Below are 11,497 nucleotides of genomic sequence, written 5' to 3' on the forward strand. Positions count from 1 at the left end.
AGAATTCAACTTGACTGACGATGACATATCAAGTGTCCCAATACCAGACCCATTTCTTCCAAGAGAAAAAGACAAAACTTTAAACTCCGTCAAAACACAAAAAAGAATAGACAACGCCAGCCATCATCCAATTAAATACAAGATGAAAGTTATGGGCTGGAGGAGTGAGCCAACCCGAGAGCAGGGCGGGACTTTTGAATTACTTTTTAGTCCAATCGGGTACTCCTTATGACTAAAACACTGACTCTTGCTTTGCAGGTTGATTTTTTTTTTTTTTTTTTTTGCCGTTCACAAGTTTGGGGCGGGGCTGGCGGCTATTCCAAACACATCAGCCAGCTAAAGACGTCCCAGAACAGCTGACCAGAATGCTAACAGTGCGGAGTGGCCAGGAACAGGCGAGCTTCCGCAGGGAATGGGAGGGGTAAAGTCAACGGGTTCTAACCTAGCTGCAGCCGCTCTCTCCTGCCCCCATGACCGTTTCTGTCAGCTGCAATCTTTATGGTGCCTTAGAATTACGAATTACAAAGGAGATAACCAAGCAAGCAAATGTTAAGCTCTTTTTGAGGTCAGTGGTGGCTCTGAAAAGAGCCTTTGGGTTTTAGAAGCAGATGGTCAGATCTACTTCTTCTTGGGTGCTGCCTTCTTGGGCTTGACAACCTTGGGCTTGGTGGCCTTGGGCTTCACGGCCTTAGCTGCGCTCTTGGCAGCTTTCTTCGGCTTGGTAACCTTAGCCTTCTTTGGACTCTTGGTCACTTTCTTGCTCACAGCAGCCGCAGCTGGTTTCTTCGCCTTCTTCGGGGTCTTCTTGGCACTCTTTTTCGGGGTGGCGGCGGCAATCACCTTTTTGGGTTTCTTGGCTGCCCCCGCGGGCTTCTTGGACTTCGCTGCGCCTGCCTTCTTCGCCTTGGGCTTGGCTTCCCCGGAAGCTACCTTCTTGTTTAGTTTGAAAGAGCCAGAAGCACCAGTGCCCTTGGTCTGCATCAGAGTGCCCTTGCTCACCAGGCTCTTCAGACCAAGCTTGATGCGACTGTTGTTCTTCTCTACGTCGTAACCCGCAGCCGCCAGCGCCTTCTTTAGTGCAGCCAGGGACACCCCGCTGCGCTCCTTGGAAGCAGCTACAGCCTTGGTGATCAGTTCTGACACCGGAGGACCAGATGCCTTACGGCGTGCCCCTGCAGACTTTTTGGCTGCTTTTTTCTTCACCGGGGTCTTTTCCGCCGGGGGCGCAGCAACAGGAGCGACAGGAGCAGTCTCCGACATATTGAAGATCAACAAATAGGGTACAAGTGGCAAAGCGCCGATGAAGCAGGCTTGGGCAGGGCCGCCGTATATATAGAGCGCAGGCGCGCGCTGATTGGTGCGCTGTTCGGCCCCTGGCTGGCAGGCTCTGAGCCGCTGCGCTGCGCCCTAGTTGTGTTTGTTCCACCTCACAAAAGGGGGAAAATATTAAAATGCCCCGCACCAAATCACCTGGGTTTGGTCAGAAAAGGATCCGAGAAGCCTCAGGCTTCGTGCTCTCCAATTGTTTTTTCCACAACCACAAAGACAACGCGTCCAGACGTCCCCAATTCCCCCAACTCCTGAGGAAGTCCAGGGCAGTCAGAGACCACTTTCTGTTTTTCTTCTAAATTACCTGTTCGCTCCTTTGCCCCTCAAAGTTCTTTTTCGCAGGGGTGGTTGGGCACATGCTTCCCTTATTTTGGGAACAAAAACGAAATGTTTTCCACCTACATTTTCACGATAATTCTGTTTCTTCGCAAGGGAAGTAACACAGGTCCTCTGTGAATTCTGCGTACAGACCCACAGAACTGTGGACTGGAACAAGGATTCCAGAGCCAGCCCAAAGCAGTTAGGGTGGGATGGGAGGGGGTTCGTAAGTCAGGTGGGGGACTCAGGGGAGTGGGGGGTTACAGGCTTAAATCTTTGATTTAAAGACTTTGAAAATCTTTCTCAAATCTCTCTTTTCATAGATGGGGGCGGGGCATCCTTTTCATTTCTCTAAAGGCGAGAAATTGGGCTGGTTTTAAAAAGCTTTGAGTTCCCCCTGAGTTGTGCAAGGCAGGGGATCTGGCCCTCAAGAACAGGGATAATAAGGGAAGAAGGGAGACCCCTTAAGCCTGCAGAGAACACCCAATACACTTGGCAGTTAGGGACGTTGATATGATCTGTTTTCAAAGAAAACAAGCACTTATTTATTTATTTTTGTATGCTGCAATATAAAGATGAACTTCATTCAGCCCATGAAAATTTTAGGTTACTTTCAGTAAAGTGCCTAACATATGTCAGTGTAGAGAAGGACAATCTCTAAGTGGGAACGCAAAGGTACAGATGGAAATAAAACAACTGGCTTTAATAAAACACACTTTTGACATAAGATCGACCGTAGAGTTGAAATAGAAAAGAAAAATTAGCAAAAATTTAAACAGAAAGATAGGAAAAGTAGTAGAACATATAAATTATTATACCATCTGCTGTTGATGAGCTTAGTATCACCTCTTCTTATCACCTCTAAAACTATTCTATTCTAAATTTGCTTGGCTGCTTTAAGGTTAGCTACTTTATATTTCACCTTTTGGCTCCAAGTAATTGCATTTTTTTTCCTTGAGAAAAAAGTTAAGGTAAACTTTTCTATCATATATTTAATATGATTACATGTTTATATTTAGGTACAAAGGAAGTATTACAACTCACCGAAAATTCCCGTTCAGATATATATTTCCATGAAAATAGGTAGTAAAGATGTCAGCCTTAGATTGTGGTAAAGTCAAAAGAGATTATACAAATTGAGTTCAATGATGAATGAGAAATAAAGTACCTTTTTGTAGACTAAGGTTTGACCCCCACTGTTTTATTAAATAACATTTGTTCAACAATTGGAAACAGTGTCTACTCCTGCTCAAGTCCTTTGGGAATTAACAGTCTAATGAGATTAGTGATGGATGAATTAGCAGCCATAGAAAAGCACTTTAGACTGGCTATCCCTCAGAGTGACTTTGGGTATAGGAATTGTTATAAATTATTGAAAGTATACAAACAACTGAAGCATGTTCATTGTACTAACATACTTCAGTAAAAGGAATAAAATAAGAACATGTCACTTGCTCTGATTCTACGGGCAATAAGCCACCTCCTCATCTGAAACTTAGCTAAGTGATTGTATCCACCAGGAAAACAGCTGTATGGAGTCTTGATTAGCTGGTCACTGGACCTCCTTTCACTATAAATTGGTGCCCTGGTTTATACATCATAGACATGTAAATTTGATTATGGTGATTCAGTTCTTTAATGTGATCATTCAGGTCAAATCAATCAAATCACATCTCTTCACATGCAAATCTGAAGTCCAAGTCCAGACCCCAAGTCACTAGGACAGCCAGCCACCACAGCCAGCCACCCAGAATCTTTCCACCCACCACCTGGCAGCATGGAAGAGGCCAGAAGGCAGAGAAACAAGTAACCCTTCCCCAGATCCCTTGTAACTTGTGTTGAGAAAAGTTAAACTTAAAAACAAGGCAAATATATTTCTTCATATCCCTCCAAGCTGTATTAGAGAATTGTCTAAAATGGCCTTTTATGGGTCATCTGATGCTATAAGGCAACACTAGACAATAACATAGACTGAATCATACGTAATTTTTAATTGTCTACTAGTCATATTTGAAAAAATAAAAAGAAAGAGGTGAAATCAATTTTAATGATATGTTTTATTTAACTTAATATACCTAAAATATTATCACTTCAACATGTAATCAATATTTTTAAAAATGAGATTGTTTACATTCTTTTTCTAATTGGTAAATTTTCAAAATATGGTGTGTTTTTTATACTTGTAGAACATTTTGATTCAGACTAGCTGCATCCCAAGTGCTCAATAACCACATGTAGCTAATAGCTACCACAATGGACAGCATAGCTCTAAGTAAAAATAACTTTGACTTAATATTTACTTTTCATTGAGCCCAGATTATGTAAAGTTAGATGTTCACTTATAGAAGATTAATAAATTAATAAGGCTTTGGCCTAGTAAAGATGCAAATAAATTATTTCCAGTAGACAAAAATAAACCCTTATGATTGTATTGCCTAACAGGACATTAACCAATTTTGTATCTGGTTTTTCAGTCTTCTAGCATTTGCTTTCCCTAAATACCTATTTTATTCTCATCCTCCTTTGACCTAATTTGTCATCCCTCATTAAGAGATTAAATCATATTTTGATCCATACACAAGCTTGCTACATACAGTACTTGTATGCCAGTCATATTTTTACTTTTTGCAAATTATACTGTGATACTTGGTTGGTCAGTTTGTCCTAAGAGCTCTGAATTAGAATCTTTAGGAGCCATTCTGAAAATCAGAAGACACAAAATTTTTGACCATCAACTCTCAAGCAACCTGAGATCTGGTAGGTATACCATGGAGTCTCAGATTTTGAAATGAGATTGAACAAGCCTTTGAACAACAAAAACATCTATTAAAATGAACTCCAGGGGAAAGTTCAGATTAAGGATGTGATTATCCCACTCCACATTGATGGCCTCAATTGGAGTAGGAAGATAGCCGCCAACAAATTGATGAGACAGTTAGTAAATATTGCAATGCAATATATGTATCTTGTATTTGTATACATCATGACTAGTATAGGTTGGCTAATTTTGTTTCATGCTTCACTCTTTAGACTCTGGAAACCCTAGTGGACAAAATTAAATATGTAGAGCAGAATGTCAAGTTCAAAAGGCATTAACAAAACTGGTGAGGGGGAGTCTCAAACAGCAAGACACACTCAAAGGAGACTAAGAGGAGTTGTTGGGACAAGTGTAAGGAGCAGGGCTCACCATTGAGTTTTCTTTCACTCCCTCCACCTACCATGCCAGAGATTTCTATCAGTGTTTGGAGGCAGCTAAACTAATCTTAATTAACTCTGTATAGGCCCCAACTTTGAATGATTAAAACCTGTTTTTTCCTGACTCACCAATGGATGAGGCTAATAACAGCCAGCCCTGTTGGTAGTGCCTGCCTCAAAGAATGTGAAGTGTCAGTGCTGCTGTCCATATGAGACCAAAAATATATAGGGCAGCCTGAGAAGAACTACACAAGAAGGGACTTCAGGAGATTTGCAGCCTAAATAAGATCATAGGCCCTCCAGTCTGTCGCCTCGCTTCAGCCCCACAAACTATGTTTAGAAATAATGCAGAGCAACATTTTTTGTTCTTTCTTCAATCTTTGTAGGCAAATGGCCAATAATTAGGACATTAAAACTGAGCCTAAATGTTTTCCCACCTCAAGGGCTGAAACCAAAGTTGCTGCATCTTTATTCCCTGACATACCCTGATGGAAAACATAGTTGCACATACATTAGTTCAATAAATACAGAGAAAATGTTGCAAAAGGAATAATACATTGCAAAACATATTTACCTAATATTGAAAGTGCCATTAGAATCATATACATGATGCAGCAAACTAGGTCATTAATAGCCATGTTATTCTTCAAGCTTGCTTTTGAATGACTTTAAACTGTTTCAAACAGTCAAATCTACCTTCAAAAAATAAGAATTTGTCAATTATGAGAATATACACATTTTTACACCTTCCCAGTCTAGGCCTATAATGATAAGCAATTATAAAGCACAAGATACAAATATTTATTAGGCAATAGCCTTAATCAGAATTAAGTACATGGTCTCACACAATGACTATTTTGGAGGAAACATGGAAATATAAATTTTAATAGATTTGTTAATAGATATTATTTTGTTATTCCTAGTCCTTCACTATGCTGTGCTTTTCACATACTTACTGAGCACTTGTTAAGCACAGGACACCAGGAGAGAAAATAAAAACAAAGATCAACCAAACAGTGTGTTCTCTTAAGAACTTATGCCTGGTAGGACTGACATAGACAAGCATAACTATCACATGGTGTGAAAAATCTGACAGGAAAAACACAGCCACCGAGAAAACAGAAGAGTAAGAAAACAAAAATATTAATGTGCTGGCAAAACCTCTGCCTTCAAGTACTTACCAATCCAGGTGGGAAAATAAGATATAAGAGTTTAGAACAGTGGTTCTTAAGCTTTTAGATTTCAGGACTTCCTTAGACTCCTAAAAGTTAGCAGACTGTCCAAAAATCTTTTGTTAATGTAGATTGTATCCATACATATTTACCACTTTGGAAAATGAAGCTGAACACTAAATGATGTAATAATTTAGATGAATAATCATGTATTTATAACCTTTAAAAATATTACAAAATTAATTGTATGTATTTATAATTGTATAGAATTTATATGTATGTATATAAAAATATAAGTTTACATGTAACTATTATATATTTATGTATTTGTATACTATATATTTATATACGTTTTATATAGATTTACATATGTAAATGTCAACTCCAGAGTTTCCCATTCCCTAGCTTATTCAAAACCCTGGCAGTTCTGCACTAATCTGAAACTTGTAAGGCTGCCTGCAGGTGGAGAACACAGCTGAGCTGGTGGTGCAGAGGACTGGAAAAATAGCAGCTTTGAAGCAGGAAACCTTGATTTTAATCCTAGTATTTCCACTCATCAGCTAGGTAACTCTGCCAAGTTTCCTCTCTGTAAAATGGGAATAACATTCACCTCCCACAGGAATATAGTGGAGTTTAAGTTATTAATAGAAAATATGCATACAGTTTCTGGGACTGAGGTGAGTACACAGTACCTTTCATTTGAGCTTTATTTCCATTAGATCTTTTCAGTATGAGAACCTCCTGTTTTTTGAGGATCTATTCCCACATTAGTGTCCTGGGGGCTCATTCTTTGTCCATCACTCAAGCTCGTGAAAACACACAATGGGAAAGGATTATGGTGACACTTACATAATCACCCAATCGCTGCCTACTGGATCCCAGGTGTGCATACTTTTGATGGCAGCCAAGTGTGACTGGCCAATACATAAGGACTATGGTATTCCATCACACGCATTTTTTACTACTGAATTCATCTCAACCGGCTCAAGTCAAACAAACCTTTTGATTGGGACCAAATTCTTACTATGTTTGCTTACCTAAGTATTTGTAACTATGTTTCAGTTGATGTATAGATTGCTTATACTTTTCATGGTTAACTGTAGCACTGATATTTTCCTCAAAATTTGACAAAATAATCCAGGAAAAATATGAGGCAGCTTAGTATATTAGTCAACATACTAATTTGACTGCCTTGAAAGCTGGAATGTCTGAATTCAAATTCAATTTTGCCATTTACCAGCTGTGTACACTTGGACAAGTTAATTAACCTCTGTATGCCTCAGTTTTCTCATATGTAAAGTGACAATAATAAGACTACTTCTTTCATAGGTTGTTAATGAGGATTAATGAGTTAATATTTAAATAGTTCTTAGAACAGCCTCTGGAATATTTTAAGTGCAAAAAATATGTTTGTTGAATTAATAATAATTGTTTCAAAATATTGTATATATAATCTTGTGTGTAAATTGGTGGTTTCTGAAACTGTTGTTTTTAAAGTGTCAATAACACCGTTAAAGATAATATTTAACTGAACCTTTCCTGTGCACCAGGCATTATATATGCACTGTTTTCATTCCGGCTACCAACATCCTATGAGATACCTACCATTGCAGTCATTATCATTCCACCAATAAGGAAATGGAGATAGAGAATTCGTACTTCTCCAAGATAGCGTTGCACACTGATTATAAATCATGTATCCTAAACACACAAATATTAAAACACCAACTGAACTAAAGTCAAACAAGATAAGGCTTTTTAATTTCTATCTGTAAAATGCATAAAATTAAAATATACCCCCGACTGTTAACTACTTATTAATACATTTAGTAAGTTTTGGGGGGAGGCGTTTTCACCTCTGCAAATACATCCTGCATCAACCAATCTCACACCTTACCCCTCAGAATCACAGGCATTTATAATATGTCTGGCTATTTTTCTGGTGGACACCAGATGGCGCTCCAAACTAGGAACTCTTATTTTTGAAGAGGCTCATGTTCCTATTTCTCCTGGCCTGGAGGTAATTTTTAACCTCTAGTTATACACTTAGTTTTCTGTCTCTTTCGGTGGACAGAAATTATTATCCTTCTTTGACAGATAATAATTACGAGGCACTGAGAAGCCATGAGACTGCAGTGATTTCATAGGCAAGCAAGAACATGGAACAAATTAAGTGCCATAGACTCTTGTCTAAGTGGTCTACGAAAATCATATTGGCTGATTCATTTATGCCACAAAGAATTAATCAACACTCAATAAGCCCAACACTGTGCTGACTTCAGAGGACAAGAAAGTAAATAAGACAGGCTCTACCTTCATGGTGCAGGTTGGGAAACAAGGACCTAGAAGAAGTTATGTAATAATGGCTGTGAAAAAAAGGTCAGAGTGGATATGAAAAGGAAGAATAATCAATTTTACCTGGGGGTGGAGGTTAAAAATAGAGTTTTTAAAGGGAAACATCAAAAATATTACATTAGTTCTTTTCATTTTTAAAATAAAATGACCACAGTGAGGAGGATAACAGAAGAAAATACTGCTGCACTAATATTGTAACACTGGAACTAGCTATTTCTTGATGGGGAGAAAAGTGATGAAATTCCTGATTAAGGTATATCAATAATGATGGAGATCATAGTAATAATAATAAACTTTTTAATCATTATATGCCAATAAGATACAGAGAATCAAGGGGTTTGTGACTTTACAATGTGCCTGGGATCAACTCAATATCTTGATTGTAACCCACATGCCCTTAAACACACCCTCCCCAAACAAGACCCTGAAAAACAGACTGCACTAAATGGAGATTGTATAAAAACCCAACAGAAAAAGCCCCCCCCCCATTGTTTCTTTATCTGTGAATGCAAAACATAAATTAATGAAATTGAAAACATCCAATTGCTAACAAGCACTTTCAAAGAGTTTTGGGTAGAGAATTAAACATAAAGGTTTTTTTTAAAAAAACTTTCAAAGTTTTCAAGACTAGCAGAACTGCTGAAAGATAACAAACAAAAAGTATATTTGTTTTGGCTTTAATGCTTCCCTGTCCAAGAGCATTTACAACGTAGGATGTTGTTTGTCCTGGTGGACACAAGATGGCGCTCCAAACCAAAACTCTCGGTAGTGGGACAGCTACTGACCAAGGCTGCCTAACGAATCATTAACTTTTGAGTTGACGTTGTATTACTTACCTAGTAGATTTCAAAAGTCATTCACATACAGAGTCTTTTGATGGTCAGAAATGATTATTACCCACAATTGACGATGACAGTATTGGGAAGCTGTGCTACTGCAGTACGGGCCCAGAGCAATCAATTACAGAGGCTTGCTCCCAGGAACTTTAGAGTTAATGTTATTTCTAAAGAGAAATAAATTGTCAAATTGACAGGATGCTCATGTGGGTCTATTCGTTCACTTCCCCAAACAATTATTAAGCAGAGGAAATTATAATGACCTTCATAGTGTGTACTGATTACAATAAAAGGGAAAGAATGGACAGTGATGTGTGATGTCTGCCGGTATAGGGTAGAGACCAAAAGAGGAAATGGTTAATTTTACCAAGTAATGGGAGTAGACATAGTTTCATGGAAAAGCCACTTCAATTGTGTCTTAAATGAGAGTAACAAATTAAGTGTAAGTACTTGTAGGGGCCAAGAGAAAACTTCCCCTTCACTCTCTGAAGTTTTGCTGAAAATCACTGACAAGAGGAAGATTAAAGGAGAAAAGGCATACAAGTTTATTAAAGTGTATATGGCAGCCTTCAGAATGAAGACCCAAGACACAAGAAGAACTGCCCATTTTTGCGCTTAGGTTCAACAAAATATGGATATCCACGTAGAAATGTAATTTGATCTAATGCTAACAGACTGAGTGGGGAAACCCAGCAAGGCCTGCCTATAGATTCTTCTTGGCCTCTCTGAGCATGCATTCCTTCCTTCTGGGGATGGGGCATGACCCTCTCTGGAATGGGGGTCTTATGATCTACAGTCAAACAAGGCAGTTCAGAGAATGTCTTTATGGTCAATCTTTAGTTAGAAAGGCAGAGGGAAAGTTAGAGTAATATTTTTACGTTTTGTGGCTGGCTTTGGGGAAAAGGGATTCTGATTTCTGTGACTTACCTTGGGAAGCAGGAATTCTAGTTAGTATGGGTATCCTCAAGGAAGAGTGGCACTGAGTTACAAGAGGGTAGGAGAAGGTCAGAGAAAAACTGTCTTTTGAGTGCTTCTAGATATTGTGAGGACTGCTTTGCACCTCTTCAGAGATGCCTTGTACATCCTTGGTTAAGTCATAACCTTGGTTTATAAAAGTTTTATCTTAGCTATAGCTTTATCTACTGGAAAAATCTACATGGCTATGTCAATGGAGTTTTATCCCTGGAAGATGGGATTGCAGGTGCTTTTTGCTTGTTTGGTTTCAGTTTTTCTCTCATAAACACATACTGAGTTTATAAATCAATTGTTATAATTAGAAGTATGCACAAAATCCATGGCAAACAGATAAATGATGTACATTTTAATACCAGTTGGAAGTTTTAGTGAGATATAGTTTGAGCTGCAGCTGCAAGGGTAAGAACTGAAATGCCATGGGCATGAAACTCACAGAAGGGAATGGAAGTTGATTTATTGGATTCTAGCCTTTCTCTGCCCAGCCCTTAATACTCCACAGATAAAATGAGAAACTGAAGGAACAATGATGTTCAAGTTTTATCGTGCATTGGATAACCTGGAATCTATAGGTAGGCTCCACTCCTACTGGTTGTATTTCAGTAGATTTGAAATTGGGCCTGGGAATTTGTATTTGTAACATGTTCCAGGGCGACGCTAACGCTCCTGGTCTGGGGAACACAATTTGAGATTTCTTCCTTTAAAGGATTCAATTCCCAGCCTCTTCCAGGTTTCTAGCGCTTCGCAGGTTGGCACAAGCCCACAGCAGGTAGGTGCGCAGACTCAATGTGTCTACAGGACAACAGAAGTTGCAATGCCTGGCCTAGGTGCTCCACTGAACTCGGAGCATCACTTTGGGAAAATTTAATCTGCATCATGACCACCACTGCTTTTCCTCTCATCTTTTCTGGCCCCATATGGAGCAAAGCCCTTTCAGAGTAGGGAATGGGTGAATTGCTGGCTGGAACCCCTTGCCCTCTTCCCACCCGCTCCAGATACCCTACTCCACTAGGACCTCATCTTAACCAGTTATATCGTCAATGACCTTATTCCAAATAGGGTCATATTCATAGGTACTGAGGGTTGGGACAATATATCTTTTTGGGAGATACAGTCCATCCCACAAATGAGTGGAAAAGGATGATTAACAAGTGGAATGTGGAAACAGTGTTTTGCATCGACATAGTGCCCACGCAATGTCTTTCTTCAACACATATTCATCACCCTATTCTGTATTAGGTTTATAAGGGAAACTAGCTCTTCAACCAACTAGCTCTTCAAAACTAGCTCTTTTTGAGGTGTGGATAAAATTTCCTTACT

At 39.1% G+C, this 11,497-nt stretch overlaps 1 protein-coding gene across 1 annotated transcript; it reads right to left on the reverse strand.

Annotated features, from left to right (window-relative positions):
- Positions 1 to 255: 255 nt before the first annotated feature.
- Positions 256 to 1,289, reverse strand: H1-2 (H1.2 linker histone, cluster member). Its single transcript, XM_045551993.1, has one exon. The coding sequence runs from the start codon at positions 1,258 to 1,260 to the stop codon at positions 619 to 621; it is 642 nt and encodes a 213-aa protein (XP_045407949.1). The 5' UTR covers positions 1,261 to 1,289; the 3' UTR covers positions 256 to 618.
- Between the last annotated feature and the right edge of the window lie 10,208 nt (positions 1,290 to 11,497).

The sequence above is a fragment of the Lemur catta genome, chromosome 5, assembly GCF_020740605.2.
Source record: "Lemur catta isolate mLemCat1 chromosome 5, mLemCat1.pri, whole genome shotgun sequence".
Taxonomy (NCBI): Eukaryota; Metazoa; Chordata; class Mammalia; order Primates; family Lemuridae; genus Lemur; species Lemur catta.

Coding starts and splice junctions, on each gene's coding strand:
- H1-2 (XM_045551993.1), bottom strand. CDS start 1,260: ATGTCGGAGACTGCTCCTGTCGCTCCTGTTGCTGCGCCCCCGGCGGAA.